This window comes from Metopolophium dirhodum, chromosome 2, assembly GCF_019925205.1.
Source record: "Metopolophium dirhodum isolate CAU chromosome 2, ASM1992520v1, whole genome shotgun sequence".
Classification (NCBI taxonomy): Eukaryota; Metazoa; Arthropoda; class Insecta; order Hemiptera; family Aphididae; genus Metopolophium; species Metopolophium dirhodum.
This window is the reverse complement of record NC_083561.1, coordinates 7466831-7484780: the sequence shown is the minus strand read 5'-3', so window position 1 is coordinate 7484780 and position 17950 is coordinate 7466831. Positions and strand designations below refer to the sequence as shown.

The following is a 17950-nucleotide window of genomic DNA, read 5'->3' as shown; positions in this document are numbered from 1 at the left end:
ACGGCTCATATGCTCCACTGGAGTGGCGTACCTATATTAGTTGACTGTTCACCACAGTTCCCACAATAGCTGGTACATGCAGGTACCTACAGCGTACACCATACACGTTAGTCATAACATTATTGTTTTAATAATATTTATCCTTATTAATCCTTCGATTATGTTGATCAGATATTGATACTACACTTCTTATAATATTCCCTCTTTAATTGTCAACTAATCATCACTTTTTGATTCTTTTAGTTTATTCACTATCGTTTGACCTTCCGGCTTTCTGGGTGCCTATTTCTATTTAAAAGCTATCTTGAATATAATTTATCCTTCAAAATGTCTACAATATTTTTTTTTTATTGAGCCCAGCAAGTGTTATAGCTATTGTAGAGATTATGGATTATGGTTAGTAGGGTATTAGTAGGGTACGGCAAAGCCCCCCACACCACCCAATTACTCTTTATTAAATAAATATACTATATTTATAAGATGATTTAAAATATTTGAGTTTTTAATTATTAAATAATAATATGTACAAAACAAAATTAAAAGAAGCGAGTATGCCACTCTGCTGTACAGTAGGTTACAAGTGAGTCAATTTATAATGGATTGTATAAAACTTGAATTAAATGATATAATATCATTGTATAAGAAAAACGATTCTAAGCGGAGACGCGCGGTTTGTCAGTCTAGATATTTTATACTGTTATTATTTATTATAATCGGTAAGTTGAATTAATATTGAAATATATTTATTTTTTTATTCATTTCTACGGTTAGGTTAGTAATCCCATTTTTAGCGGTTTTTTGTAATTTTTTTGGTGGTTTTCCCCGATGCATTAAATAACTATTGTGAAAATCAAAAAATGACCTCCCTAAAGTACCATCTTCATCCAATTTGCTAAAAGATGAGATATCGAAATTTAAATCGAAGCACTCCTTCTGGTAGTAATTTTGCATACAGAATAAAAAAAAATAATAAACACCATTGTAAAACCACTAGCGACTAGCCTCATCGCTCCGCTCAGAATCTAATATAGTTATGTTACTTATAACTTTTATAAAAATATATCCTAAAATACATTACTTCATTCATTGTTGATCTTAGATAAATTTTCGACCTTTTTAAGGTTGAAAAAGATCTCTCTGGAGTGGCTGTAGATACTGGCAATGTATAAAACTACAAAATATTTGAATTAAAAAATGAACTCGGTATTTTTCAACCATTTTCGGTACTAAACTGATAACAAAAATAATCACGATATCAATTGAAAATGTTGATAACTGAAGCTTAGAAAATTTTTTACAAAATCCTTCGTATCTAAAATTTGTTTTTCTTAATCATGCAAAAACACAATATTTAACATGTACGAGACACGAGTCAATGGGGGAGGGGGGTCCGGACCACATAGACCCCCCCACCCCAGTAAATACGCCACTAAGCTACATGTGTATGAAAAAGTTTTTGCTACTACGAACTCGGGTGGTCACCCATCCGGGAACTAGTAGCAGTGGACGTTACTTACTCTCAGTCACATTATGTAACTGATAGCAGCCAACGCGCTGCTCCGCACCACACAATAATTTTATAAACAGTTAAAACCAATTTTGGTCAATTATCATAACATTCTTTCTTTTTATCTTTATTCTAATATATTTTATCATAATTTGTTACAACTTTAGGCTTTAATTAATTTTTCTAGTATAGGTAGGTACCTCTTAATTCTCTACTCTGCAATATTTGTACAGAACTATATAGCTGTATCCTATCAGGGTTCAGGATTGTATATATTGTGTTCCTGTAATTTAATAAAAAAAAGTTCCATGCCCAATTCAGTACCTAAATTTACTTTTCTCTGAGTATATTATAGAGTCTACTCTATAATAGTTAGTTACTATCTATAATAGGTAGTTGGTGGTTGACCATATAAACCGAAATTAGTTAGTTATTATAAATTGGAATTAGGACCAGACCCATTTTGCCCATATTAAGTGGATGACCACATTAACCGGTACCCACATTAGGCGGAATCCACTGTATTGTGTATTCAGGTATACAGTAGATATAGTACGGTACCTATAGTAAGCCAGCGAGTACAACATCTTGTATAAACTAGGCATATAAAAAAATATTAAACTCAGAAAGATGACTGAACAGCTGCATGGCGTATACGACTATAATATTAGTTATATTGTATAGGTTTACGAAGACCCACAACGTAGATGTATATATACCCTACATCGAAACGGCTGAATAGGTTACCTACCTATAGGTATATATACATATTACATATAGGTGGTGTACCTACTATAAAATATATTACGATTTACGACGGTCGTTGTCGATATATTATATATTAGGTATGCATATATAGACAGAGCTGTATTCAGTATTTCAGTGAGAGGGAGTTCGATAGTAAATAATTAATGTATTACTTATATAATATTATAAGTTACAACCCTTGCATGCGTACACCGCACACGAGTATATATTACACATATGGGGTATTAAATGGCACAAATGCTGGCTGTACACATTTGTTGGACCGCATAGTGCATAGGTACATATTGGAGACTTATTTATAGTCGAGGGAATCGATCAGTTGGCAGTTAAGTTAACCCTAATACTTAATAACCTCTCCTGCACTAGAAAAAGTAAAGTAAACTAAACTAAATAATAAATTATGATAAGTAGGTAGGTACTAACAGTATAATATGAAAATTGTAAATACAGTTTTTGTTATTATAAATCACAAATGAACGATGAAAATTGTCAAAATATAATATTATCAAGGTTGATCTTATCAATACAAGCTATAGTCCGTATATTTCAAAAATACCTATGTACCTACCTATCTAATTGCCGAATGATCTAGCGTTACTGTACATTTGAAAATTCGTCAGGATTTTGGAGGTAGTTACCTACCTATTATACATATACTAAAATATTAATGAAGTAATAAATTAAATAGCTTTCGTGAAAATTAGAATCTGTGTTTTTTTTAAAAATAAATATTTAAAAGATATACATTTTGTTGAGTGTTCACATAGATGATACATGAAGATGAAAGTACATGATTCTTTAAAATAGTTTATCATTAAATACTCCTAACCTCGGATACTACAACTAAGCGTTGACGTTTTTAAAAAATCTTATTTTAGATTCTGAGCAGAACTGCAGAACAAAATAATGTAATGATTATACAATGATGTGTGTTTTTTTTGTCATCAACATTTTAGATTATAAAAATATTCCGATTTTTGAGATCAGCATCTTTTCTGGTAGAAAAGTAATTTATTCTAATTAGTACTTTTAGGAAGTCAAAATTTAAAATTCCAAGTAGTTTAAAAAATCACCAAGAAAAACAAAAAAAAAAGGTGGGTAAGTGCTGTAACAGTAAGTTACAAGTGGGTCACTGTAATGGATGGTGTTAAATTTGATTTCAATGATATAATATCATTGTATAAAAAAAACGATTCTGAGCGAAAACGGCCAGTCAGCCTATGATATTACCAAGTATATATGATAAAACTATAATGATTTTATAAATGCTTATAAAAAAAAATTGTGCCGATGTATTTTTGATATTTTTCAACTACTAGGTGTTGTAACAATATATCAGGAGCCTTGCATTAAATTTTCACACTTTTTATCCAACAAATAACATTTTATTGATATTTATAGAAAAAAAAAATAAAAAAATTGAAAACTGACAATGTCCGTAAACAGCTCAAAAAGTGTCAAATTTTTATCGTATATAGAAAATGCTAATAAAAACATTCAGTGAAATTTTCAAGTATCTACAAGCATAAGTTTTTTAATTACAACAAAATAAGGAAATCGTTACATATGAGAAATCGAGGGAATATCAAATGTTGTAAAAATATGAATTTCAAACGCTCATGAAAATTTAATTTGACTTTCTTGTAGACATTTTTTTTTTTTGATAAAGATAGACAAACTTATGGATAATCTTGTATTACATTTTCAAATTTTAGATTTAAAAATAAAAATTTTTTTGAATTCTCAACTTAAAATAATTTGCTAATTTTCGTGATTTTTCCGTATTTTCTCAAGATTTGAACTTTAAATGCTTATAAATAAAAGCTGTGACCATGGGTTTTTAATTTTTTTCATCTGCCTTTGAAACAATAACCTTGGAACCTTCTATTAAATTTTCAAGCTTTTTTACTCAACAGATAAAATTTTATTGATATTTATAGAAAAAAAAACTAAAAAAATTGAAAACTGCCAATGTCCGTAAACAGCTCAAAAAGAGTCAGAATATTTTCAAAATTTTATGGTGTATAGAAAATGCTAATATAAACATTCAGTCAAAATGTCATGTACCTACAGTCATTTGTTTTAGAGTTGCACCAAAAACCAAAATCTACTGGAAAAATTTTACTTTTGACCCCCCTCCCCCCCTAAGTACCAACTAGATTCACAATCACATTCCTATCAGAAAAGATACTGTTGAAGAAAATCCAAGCACGTTTACTGTACTAAAGGTGATGACAGACACAAAAAAAAAACACTCATCATTGTAAAACCAATACATACATCGTTCCAAATGTTTTGGAACACAATGTTTTAAATCTAAAACATGAAAAAAATTAAAAAAATTGTGTAACTCAACAACTAATACCCGTAATAAATAAATTTAAAATGTTCTCCAAATATCAATGAATGCCTTGAATGGTAACATTTTTGAAATATTTTGACTATTTTTGAGCTAGTTATAACTTATAACCTAGAGAAATTGTTCGAAATTGATAATTTTTTTAAAATTATTCTCGATAAAAATTTTTTCACTTAATAAAAAGCTTAAAAATGTAATGTAGGGTTCCTTAATATAGGTTGCATTAATGGCGGTTAAAAAATATTAAAGATATACATAATATACACGATTATTTTTTATATGCAGTTAAAGCTCAAATTTTAACAAAATTCATAAAAATTTAGAAATTTTCAAACTATATTTCAGTTTGAAATTCATAAAAGTTTTTCTTTTCATAGCTAACATTAGACATTTTATTAGAATATTCCCCACTAATATTTCTACATAATATTACAAATAATATTTAGCGATCGAATTCCTATCAATCAATTTTGATATTTTATTGTATTTCCAAAACGAATAACCATATACTCTTAAAATTTATAATAGAATTTGCCATACGTCATTGTAAAATTGTCAAACTATTTTTTCTCTTTTTGAGTTATTTAGAGCCATGATAACTTTTCAGATTTTGTAAAATGATTTTTCAGTAAGAAATTCTTAAACTTTTAATAGAAAATTCCCAAAATGTTTCTTCTACTTCTATAAAAGAGAAAAAGTTCACCGAAAAGTTACGCTATAAATAGCGATGAGATATTTTTTGATGTAAATTTATTTTTTTATTTTTTAACTTTTAAATATCCAACCCATATACCTACGCTTAATAACCTCTGCCCCTTGGTATGTAACCAACAAAAACTTTAATATTCCAACCCTCAACGCCAAATCCCATTACATAAAATTCCACTCAAAACTTTGCGCTCATTCAAATTCACTAATTTAAATCTATCCACTACCTCACTCATTCCTAGAAGGTTAAAAAGAAAATTGCCAAAAGACCTGCTCAATGCTTTTAAAAAAAAAAATGATTAACTAACGAAAGACTAAAAAAAAAAAAACCTAATTTCTGGTCAGGTGGCACTGCTGGGAGATTTCCTATTTTTATTAATATTATTTTATGTCATCATACTTACTTATTATACCCTGTCTGTTGTATAGATTGTAAATAGGTATACTATTTTAAAAAAAAAATTTTTTAAATTTGATTGTTTATACAAGTAGGTATGATACCCGCTAGGTTTGCCTGACACAACGTCTATAGATATAATATATGCGCAGAATCGTTTTTGGTATACAATGATTTATGAATTCAAATATAGGCAACACATCCATTACAACGACATACTCGACAACTACTGCCACAGAGTCGTACTTTATCCCGGTTATTTTGAATACTGCGATTTTAGATTCTGAGCGCTCCGATAAATGTATTGTTTTTACAATAATGAGTTTTTTGAATTTTTTTATTTGTGTATGTACACGATAAGCAGTCGAAATAGGTAATGCTTTGATTTTCAACTTCAGTATCTTGTTCGATGGGAAATGAATTGTGTTGGTGCATTGGGAAGGTCAACATTTAAAATTAAAAACAACAAAAAAAAATAATTAAGGAAAAATGGGAATTTTTATGCAAAATCAGTTTTGAACGTTTAAATTAGCATTTTCTATACACCATAAAATTAAAATAATATTTTTACGTGTTTTAAACTGTAACGTACATCTTCAGTTTCCAATTATTAGATTCCTAGCGGAGCGATGAATATATTGATTTTTCAATGATATGTGTTATATTTTAGATTCTTAGCACAGCGATAAATGTATTGATTTTACAATGTTTTATTTTTATTTGTCTTTGTACACGATACCTAGTCGATAACTGATAAGTACCTAGTCGAAATAATGCTTCGATTTTCAACTTCAGTATCTTGTTCATATAATATAGTTGGTGCATTGCGGAATTCAAAATTTAAATTGCCCAGTAGTCAGATCATCCGAAGTTGGAGTCGCCCATTATTGGGTAAGATTTTACTATTTTAGTCCATTGTTAAATTATTTGTAATTTGTGTTTCAATACAAAAATTAAAAAAATCAAAAAAAGTAGGTATAACAAAAATACACGTCTATCTTTTTTTAAAATGTGATATTTATTTAAATATTTAACTAATAACAAACAATCAAATAAGATTAAATAATAACCAAGATTTAGAGAAGATCGTCTCTACAGAATATCTTCTCTACATTGTGTAGCTAACTATAAAAGCACCATAAAGCTCTTATCACTAGTTTCAGGCACGAATCTAGAAATTTGTGATGGGAGGGAGGTTACATTTTTGCTCTAAGAAAGATAACAAATAGGTACCAATGATTTTAGAAGGCACATAATAGGTATTATTTTATTATACAGGTCAAGGTTTCTCAAACTGTGGTCCATGGATCCCTAGGGGTCTGCATAAGTCCGAATTAAGGGGAGGGGGTCAGGAGGCATGGCCTTGGGCCCACAAAGAATATCAAACAATAGTAGGTCCTTGGCAGATAATACATTTCTTAAAATTTTTAATCTTATTTCTATAACCAATGGCAACTATATACATAAAATTAAATTGGATTTTTGTGAGTAAAAATTATTTTTATGTGTGTGACCCAAAATTAGCATATCCATAGGCCTGTTAAAAAAAACACTCATGCAAATCAAAATGTCCAAGATTATCCCAAATATAAAAATGCTTTGTTTTAAATATACAAAAGTATAATACATTATTACATAGGTAACACGAGGAAAAAGGAGAGGGGTAAAGTCCCTTATTAACCACTCATGGATCCTTGCCTGATCAGTTTACATTACATCTTATTTTAACATTAGGTAGTTAACTTTTTAACTATAATTTATTAAACATATTATTATATTATAAATTTAATTTGTGAATTGTGTCTACACTAAAAAGCATGCCAAAATCAAATGTCTCTTGTTGATGAGTCCTTTTCCAATGAGCAGCTAAGCGATTCTTTTTACGAAATCTTTTGAAACACATATTGCAAGTAAAATTTGGTTTCAAATGAATAGCTTTATGTAATTCGTAATGATTTTTACGAACAAATTTTTTTTGACATATTTCACATTCATACCTTAAAATAACAAAAAGATTGAAACAAAATACTTTATAACCACATATTATCACATACGTTTAGTAAATTTTATAGTTTCTATAGATGAATAATCTTACCGATAAATATTATCATGTTTTTCAGCGATGTGATATCGAAGACTAACACGGTTGTAAAATGATAAATTACAAGAATCTCGAGGACAACTCACACGTTTGATTTCTTTTTTTTTAATATCCTGCGAACAAAAAATAAATTAATAGAAAAATTAAACAATTTTATGCACAATTATAGCCATAAATTGTATTGTTTTAAAATACAATTTTGGTTCACTATAGGCATTAACCATCATTAATCATCAAAACAAATAGTGCGCTGACATCCTCTTAAAAATATTGTGTACATTACCCGTATCTACCAGTACTCCTGAACGTATGTTTTCAGCTCTAAAGAGTTAAAACAAAACCTACAGAATACTATGACTGAAGTAAGTAGCTCTTAAACTTTGATTTATATTTCAAATTAATAATACTAACAATTTAAATCATTTTCAGGATAGGTTAAATGGGTTAAGTATGTTGGCGGTCCATAGATACATTAAAGTTAATCCTGAAAATGCATTAGATGATATTTCTAAAAGAGCAAGGAAATAAGATCTAGTTTTCTAAAATTATTCAAGCTATCTAAATACCATAATACTTAAATTTTATATTGTATAATAGTTATAAAATATATAATTTTATATTAACTTGTATTTTTTAATCAACTATAATTTAAAATTTTTTTTTTGTTCTGGTGGGCGGTGGTGTAGGTTACTGTATGAGGTGTACAGATTTTTCTAAAACGTATATAATCCCCCCCCCCCTCTAATTATATTTATAGAAAAAAAAACTAAAAAAATTCAGTAAAATTTTCATGCATCTACAGTTATTCATTTTTGAATAACAATAAAATAAGAAAATCGTTACATATGAGAAATCGAGGGAATATCAAATGTTGTAAAAATATGAACTTCAAACGCTCATTAAAAATTTAATTTGATTTGCTTGTAGAAATTTTTTTTTTTTGATAAAAGTAGACAAACCTTGATTAAAAAAAAAAAAACATTTTTATGAATTCTCAACTCAAAATAATTTGCTAATTTTCGTGATTTTCCATATTTTGTCAAGATTTGAACTTTAAATGCTTATAAAAAAAACTGTGACTAAGGATTTTTAAAAAATTTTAAATGTCACTGTAACAATATAGTAGAAGTGTTGTATTACATTTTCAAGCATTTTTACTCAACAAATTAAGTTTTATTGACATTCATAAAAATAAAAACTAATAAAATTGGAAAATTAAATGTCCCTAAACAGTTCAAAACAAATCAAAATATTTCGAAAATTTTATGATTTATAGAAAATGCGAATATAAACAACCAGTTAAAATTTCAATATTGATTTTGTCAAAAACCAGTTTTGTGTGAAAATTCTCGTTTTCCCTTAATTTTTATGTTGTTTTTCCTGGCACTTTTGATAACTATTCATATATTTTAAATTTTGACCTCCCCAATGCACCAACTAGATTCACTTTCCCATCAAACAAGATACTGTTGAAGAAAAATCGAAGCAGTTTTACTGCCCAAATCCATGATGACAGACAAAAAATAAAAAAAAATACACATCATTGTAAAATCAATACATTCATCGTTTCACTCAGAATCTAAAATAATGACTTACAACAGTTAAATATTTTACAGAGCCCCAAGGATTTTAATACACATCAAATTTTGCTTACCTTAGCACTTAACAGAGTTGTATTATTATTTTACATTTTAAAGATATATCATCATGTACAGAAAAATATTACGGAATTCAAGAACTAATACATTAAAAGATTGTTTTTTCAAATGTTGATGTTTTGCATACGTACTTCCCAGATATTTTAATTATTTTTTTTCCTTAATAAAAGCTATTAAGTTAAGAATTAAAAAAAGTTAAGTTCCAAGAATTAAAAACCATCTCACAGCTACCTATATGTGTGTAATTTCTATAATTATTCTACTAAAAGGATTAAATTCATAATGTTACTAACTTTTAAATGTTTAAATTATTTTCTTTAAATAGAAATATTTCATACCTTTGGATGTGATTGCATGTGTACATGTAACATAACGTCATTATCAAAACGCAAGGGACACTGTCGGCATTTAAATTTTGGTAAACGTTTAGGCCCATGAACTCGAACAATGTGTTTTTGTAAGTAATTAGGAAAATCAAATGATTTTCCACATTCTGAACAAATTACACTTCTAACATATAAATTAAGTATTTTAGTTTTGTAATGACTTCATCTAATTAAAGACAAGATTTAAATTGTGATTTACCTTTCCTTTGCTTCGTGTAATCGTTTAATATGCCTATTTAACAGTTGGATCGTAGAAAATTCCTTATCACATTCAAAAGTTGGACATTTAAACATACAAAATGGATGTTCCTGTTTTCTATGTGCAAGGAAACATCTTTTTTTCTTAAACTCTGTTTGACATACATCACAGTTGAATCCACTTGTATTCTAAAAATATGAAATATGATTTAAAATGTATTAAAGTTTGATCAAATATTTTGTACAGTTGTAATAGGTTGTACATCTAGTTGATAGAACATGTCCCTTATTTAAGCTTTTAGTTTATAGAGCTTATTATTATTAGCATAAAATAATGATAATTCACAAGGTTGGGTTTTAAATGACACACAATTGCATGTAATATTTATCGCATGTCTTATTATACAAATTATGTATGAATGCAGCAGTTCTCAAACTATGTTCCATGGAGCCCCAGGGATCAGCAAGAGTAATCTAGAGGTTCCGTGAATATATGGGCCAGAGAGAGAAACCCAATAGTGCGCTGACATCATCTTAATGTCTTTGTAGACTAATTTGTCATTCTCAAATCTAATGATAGTTTTTCTACAAAAAATGGGTTAATAATTGACTATTCCATAAAATTATTATAATAATTTGTGAGGTATTTGACAATAGGAGGTTACAGCAGATATAAGATAAATTAATACATTCATCGCTCCGCTCAGAATCTAAAAAACCAAAATAATATACTTTATTGCAAGACAAATAAACAGACTAAAACCAATAAAAAAAATTAAAGTATGTAAAATTCTTCTATGTAATAACTATGACTGTCTATTTAATACTTTAAATACAACAAAACCAGACCTAAATTAACTTAACTTATCCTGCTTTTTACTGTGTTACTACTACATTCTAGATGCTTTTCTTAAGTCTAAATAAATTTTTATGAAACTTATTTAAAGGTTTCCCATGGAGTTTAAAATGGATAATTTTTATTCTTAGTTAAACATAGTACAAGCACAGTCAATATATTTATGTAACCAAATGTTCTTAATATTTCCAGATAACAATATAGTTGTGTGCAGCAATAATTGTGCTGCATACAGTCAGTACACATACCTGATCTGGGTGTACTTTCATATGATAATTTAAATATTGCTGAGTAGAAAATCGTTTACTGCACAATGTACATTCATATTGTGCTTCTTGATGAGTTTTCATATGGAACTCTAATTTTCCTTTAGTAGCATATTTTTTATTGCAAACATAACACAAATATGAATAGTCACCTGGAAATTGTAAATAAATTAGTAATTACACAAAATTGCAGTCTTTAGAAGACAAAGACTTTTTACTTATAAAAATATTTAATTATTTAAAATTATTATTGCAATAAATAACAAGTTTAAAAAATAAAAATTAATTTTATGAAAAACAACCAGTATGTTTAGTTAAGTGTATATCTCTTGTGGCTTTCTGAGTAAACTGCCGATCACAGTACAAACATGCGTAAGGTTTGATGTTTTCATGGATCAACATATGTAGGCGTAAATTACTTTTTTTACAGAATGATTTATTACAGTAAGCTAAAAAAATAAAACAAAGTTTTGATTACATTTACAAAAAACAATTTTTTTTCCATCACTAATTAAATATAAAGTATACATATTATACAATTTCAGAACAAAATATTTAAAATAAGAACATCACAGATCATGTAAATTATTTTATCTGATAGGTACTTGGTATTGATTTATAATATAATTTTATATCAATGGTTATGTAGCGGAGCACATATGTGTGACACCATTACATGATATACTGTAAAGTATAAGTATAAATGAAAGGGTGGAAATCCAAAACGTACTATTGCCAAAATACTGATTTTTCAGGAAAAGCGATTTTCTGTATCTTAGCATTTCCAATAAAAACAAACCAATTATAACCACACAAATCATTTTGAAGAAAAGATTTTTTTTTTAAACTATTTAATAGTATATTATTTATATTTAAAATAATTCAAATGTGTTAAATATTCTAGTTATATTTTTAATTTAATTTAAAACTTACTTGAAAATTTTAAAATTACATTTTAGTACGTTTTGGAATAACATTTTTACTTTTCTATATATAGGTGTGCTTACAACATGGGTTTTTACGTTTTGACATAACATAAAAAAAAGTATGTTTTGGAAATAGTTGGTTTTGATATAGTTAACGATTTATTCCTATTCCTTTAACATTGACAATAGTACGTTTTGCTGTAAAACTGGAAAAAGTATGTTTTGATTTTCTAAATATCATTTTTACTTGTGGAAAAGATTCGTTTTGGATTAACCAGTCATTTTGAATTGCAGATTTGACTAGGAAATAATAAGTTTTGATCTATTCTGACGACGCTAATTGATGTATCGATATTTATTCCATAAGAATCGATAACTAACTTGATTTTGTCAATTTTGGCAATAATTAGTTTTGGATTTCCACCCCTCAAATATGAATAATCATAATAAGGAAGAAGGCTTATATAGGTAGTATAGTTATCCGGGTACACATATCCACAAATAATTGTTAGCATATTTATTCGATATTTTGTATTTAATGAGTTTATTTGTCTTTCCTGAAGCTTCCGAGTTACGGTTAAAATATAATTCATAGGGCCCTCCAAATATACATCATTCAAAATTAGTTAATAAGGACAAGCAAGCAATTAAACTCATAGTATGATTGTTGCTATCCATAAATATATTATATGTATGTTATATATTATGTTAAATTATTTATAGCTATTTATAACTCATTAAAGAGTAAAATATATAATTACCACAAGTTAAATGTAGATTTGTGAATTTTGATTTGAGTTGATGTGTTTTTAAATGTTCTTCTAACTCTTCAAAAGACTCGAGTTGGTGTTTACATTTTTGGCATGGAAATAAATTTTCAACTGGAAATCATTTTATATGTCCATACTAATTAATAATAAAAAAAGTTAACGGAATAATGATAATTTATTATACATGACATAATATAACTTACTTTGATTAATCTCATGAGGAAAACATGATGAATTTGAACTGATGTCTTGTATAATATCTGGTTCCTCTTCCTTTCTATATAATTTTATATTTGGTGTTTGAGGACCTTTTTCATCCTTAAAAAATTGAATTAACTGTCAATTTCAATAATTTTATATACATATATAAAATATATATATATATTAATATATTATATATGTCACCATGTTTGTCTGATCCAGATCATAATTAGATTCTTGAAAAACATTCCAAGGTTCTGAAGATGGGCTTCCATAATCTCCAAAAGAAGGAGCAACAAAATCTGTAGGCAGTCTTTGATCATCGTCTATTTCAAATCCGTCTTTAGAATTACTATCTTGTATGGGTCTCAATCCAACACTCCATAAAATCGGACTCACTGGATTTCGAAAACCTAGCACAGAGTCTATTTTTTCTTTAATAAGTGGTGTGATGTAATCGGTGCCATTCATGTTGAGATCTATATTATTAGGTGTCATTGGTGGTTCTATTACATTGCCAAGAGAAGCTAAATCTTCTGCTTTCCATTCCGTACATACATTTTGTAACCATTTCTATAAAATAAGCATATAAAATCAATATTTTTTTTTTAATAACCATATTCATATATAAAAACATACCTTCAATTCATCAATTGATGATTGAATTCTTTTAAGGAACTGCTCATGCTGCGAGTTGAGATTTATGGCAGAATGCATGAATGTAAAAGAATCCAAGACTCCAACTTCAGTCATCTAAAATAATAATAATTTTAAATCACACAAAATGTTTTTGGTCATGCTCTATATTATGGATTCTATAATAACTAAGACTCAGATAATTATGCACTTAAATATATGAATATGTATGTATTTATGCACCAACATTGTCCGTATATACTATTAAAATTGTAAAAGACCTACTTATAAATATATTAATATTAGCACAAATAAAAATTGTATTTACTAATTATGATAATAAAACAAGGATCAAAATTCAAAAGTAATACAATAAACATATTTATATTTTAATTCTAAATACACATACAGAATTATTATCATATTGCTACTGTACTATTAAATTTATAAATATTCAATATCTATATTAAGTATGTAAACATACAGTACAAAATGTGTAAATATTTGAAAATGTTTATTTATAATAATTATAGTACCTAGGTTAAAATTAAATTTTTGAAATATGATTTTGAACTTTGCATTGAAAACTTAAAACTTTTAAATAGTTTTTATAATACCAGATAACTACTCATTTAGATTTATTTCAGCTTATTTTACAATTTTAAATCTAAATATTAGGTATTCACTATTCACCATAACTTTCTTTATAATATGTTAGATACTTATTTACTTGTTTACAATTTAGTTTAAGATTATTAAATGTATATATCAACAGAGAAGTTAGATAATATAACTTTAACTAACGCACTACTAAAATAATGTTTTATTAATACCACATATAAATTGTAGTTTGATATCAGTCTAAAATAAAATATTATTTCAGCTACATATGTGTGGGATACCTCTCAACAAAAAATTATTTAAGTTAACTACACTTACAAAGTTTAATAGTTTATTAAACAAATCAAGTAGATCTGAAATCATTTCCACGTACATTATGATATTATAATCGACCACTAATTAACATTAATGTATTATACAATTATAGCAGTACAATGTTATTATTATGAATTAACAATAGGTATTAGGTATTAGCACAGAATAGATGAAATTTCATATAATATTATAAATTTTATCTATTCTGTGCTGGTATAGGCAATGTCTGTGAAGTTAGCTCCCGGACGTTTAGCGTTTATCAATTCTGATAAGGAAGGTAACCGTGTCCCTGCATACTCTATTGCCTATTCTTGTCTTACAAGGAGTTTTAATAAAAATATTTATTTTTCAGATATAATTCAAGATGGATGAATAATAAATATTATTATTATTGAAATTATAATATTATTAAATATTAATAAGTTATATTAATGCAATTAAGACAAATAGAATCTATTATGCACGTTTTTTAACAACCAAATTTCAAAAAAATGATTAAGATTAGAAAATATAACATGGTGAAACATTTTAAAGTATTTTACTATTCCGAAGTAGTACCAATAATACCATAAAAAATTATTATTTTACAAATATCACCTAATATACACCTTATAATGTTAATTTAGGTATCAATAGAGTGCAGTAATAACGGGATGATAAAAATATTGAAAAATATTGTATGAAAATAAAAATACAAATCCCTATACAATTATTAAAAACAAGTGATTAGATCGTCTTCAGGTGCAATAAAAATAGTCAATTCAAATCAGCTATACGGACAAAGTTTATATTATCCAGAAACAACCCACCAACGATCTATAATATTCTACAAAACTAATTTAACATTTTGGTAAACAGGGTCAACAATGGGGAATGAGCTTAAACTTAGTTATCTAAATGTCACCCAGTATAATTAAATCATACTATAAGTACCAATAAACTTGATTCTATTTATTTATGTGTTAAAGACCTCGCATTATGATCATAAATTATCACACTATTACAAATAGGCAATAGCTTTTAAAAAATTACCTTTAGTAGGTATTCTTGGAATCACTTAATAACAAACCTTCTTTATTTCAATTATTTTTCCCAATACTACCAATACACGTAAAGTAGCGGCTATATCATTACTTGTTCACTATCCTAATAAAAGGAAATTACAAATAACAATCCTCCTTAATAATTAGAAGTTGCATGAAGCATAGAAGCATGAACACCAAAATTAATTTATAGTTTATTTTTAATTGAAAAGGCATCAGATAAAGATTCCACATTTGCACTTTTCTAAGAGAGCACACGGTAGACTTGAGCTCTAAAAAATGAATACGATATCAACCATCCGATGTTTACGAATTACGATTTATGCTGCTGCGAGGTGTACTTGTGACGGCTTTTTCAAAACGAACTAAATGTATACATTCAAAACCTTTTGTACTTGAAAGGGTAACCACCATAGATTCAAAATTATAAGTATATTTTTAAGGCTTTTTTGGCGTGGATTCCAAATATATATGTTTTCAAAACCATTTTTAATCGAAAGGGCATTGAATAAAGATTCAAAATATGTACTACCCAAGTGCGGCACTCGGTGGACTTGAGCTCCAGAAAAAAAATACGATTTTAACTATACGATGTTTACGATACTGCCATATTTCGGCTACGCGGTGTACTTAGGAGCGATTTTTCGGCATGAACACTAAAAATTATGTTTTCAAAACCATTTTTAATCGAAAGGGCATTTAATAAAGATAAATTATGTTGAACATATTACATATAAGGTCATAATAATATAATATATCTACATATTTTTTGATTATTAGTTATTACAATAATTGTCATGTGTATTTTTAACATAATACTGGTCATTGCAATTTGTATGATTTCTTTGAACGATTATTATTTTTATTTTTAAGTTTTTATATTTTATGGCATATACTTATTTAATAAGGTTAATTATTATTATACAATTATGATTTTTTGTTTTATAATAATCTGTATAGTGTAGGTTACTTTATTTTTTTCACTGGTGGTGTTTACATGAACTCAATTTTACCTTTTTTTAATTTCCTGGCGGTGTTTATAGGTACTAAAAAAAGGTTCCCATGGCGGAGTTTACATGCGTCCATTCTATAGTATATTACCATATTTGTATTCTGTGTCGTTGTACGTTTAATCATTTATTAGAAAATTTAACTTAATATTGGATTATACATTAATTATATACAATAAGATGCAAGAACACTGCATTATTTAATTAAAATGCAAACAATGATATTTGTTTCTATGTATTATGCAGTTATATATCCGTTTAATTATACTGGCAATGATGACTAGGTGATACTCTGCCCATTTGTGGTTAATATACTAAAATATGTATTTACTGATAAAATAATCTAACAGATATAATATTCTATAAGACTATAGTTGTATACATTTATTCATTGTTAATTAAAATATTATTTATATTATGTATATAGAATTATAGAAAAATATTGAAGTACATAAATAGCATTACAAAATGAAATATCTCTATTTTGCGTACACAAACATATTTCAGTTTTAATAGTTTAATTATTAGTTTACATTTTAATACTAACTAATACTTAATCTTATATTTACAATGGTGGATTAGAACTTTTACTCAGTCCAATAAACATGTATGATTTGTATCTTTTTAATTTCTAGATTAGAAACAATATTTAATTATAAAACGTGTATTCCTTATTTTTAACAGCAAATAACAACTAGTAACATTAAAAAGAAAAAAAAACAATTATAATATAATTCTTATGTTTATGTATCAACCCTAAATAAATAATTAGATTTTACTTATAAGTTCATGTAGGTATATTAAATTATAATACAATTAAACTCAATCGGCATAGTAGTCAGTAGATACATAAAAATAATATAATATAGGCTATAGGTAGCTGATAACATACAACTACGAAATAACATTGTAAATATAAACAAATATACATATATTTGTTTTTCTTATGCATTATATTACAGATTTGTTTTGACATTGAAAAGTGTAAAACTGCAAACCATTTAGGTATAATAATAATTATCATAAACTATTTAAAATGTAATACGTTATTGAATTATTGTAATAGTATAATGTATAATGTATAAATCGTGTACCTATAATATAAAAATTCTGCGATTCCTGGAAAAAAAGAAACAAATACAAATAGATTAAAATCTGAGTTTTAGAACTTTTTTTTATAAATCCTTAACTAAAATTATATTTAAATTTTTTTTTACGCCATCA

The 17950-nt window shown here is 27.0% G+C and overlaps 1 protein-coding gene across 1 annotated transcript; it reads right to left on the bottom strand.

Moving 5' to 3' along the window:
• Positions 1-6738: 6738 nt before the first annotated feature.
• Positions 6739-14884, bottom strand: LOC132939530 (gastrula zinc finger protein XlCGF57.1-like). Its single transcript, XM_061006752.1, has 11 exons — positions 14677-14884; positions 13741-13854; positions 13306-13674; positions 13104-13218; positions 12892-13011; positions 11507-11653; positions 11187-11356; positions 10084-10271; positions 9837-10008; positions 7835-7953; positions 6739-7736 (listed from the first exon to the last, which is right to left on the bottom strand). Exons 1-11 carry the CDS (start codon positions 14731-14733, stop codon positions 7517-7519), a joined length of 1791 nt encoding a protein of 596 aa, XP_060862735.1. The 5' UTR covers positions 14734-14884; the 3' UTR covers positions 6739-7516.
• Between the last annotated feature and the right edge of the window lie 3066 nt (positions 14885-17950).

What these genes read in the sequence shown, in the direction of transcription:
- LOC132939530 (XM_061006752.1), bottom strand. Translation starts at nt 14,733, where the DNA reads ATGTACGTGGAAATGATTTCAGATCTACTTGATTTGTTTAATAAACTA. An exon ending in ATCTGGATCAGACAAACATG is followed by an intron (nt 13,219 to 13,305) that starts GTGACATATATA and finishes CAATTTTTTAAG; the next exon opens with GATGAAAAAGGTCCTCAAAC. An exon ending in ACACTTAACTAAACATACTG is followed by an intron (nt 11,357 to 11,506) that starts GTTGTTTTTCAT and finishes TACAATTTCCAG; the next exon opens with GTGACTATTCATATTTGTGT.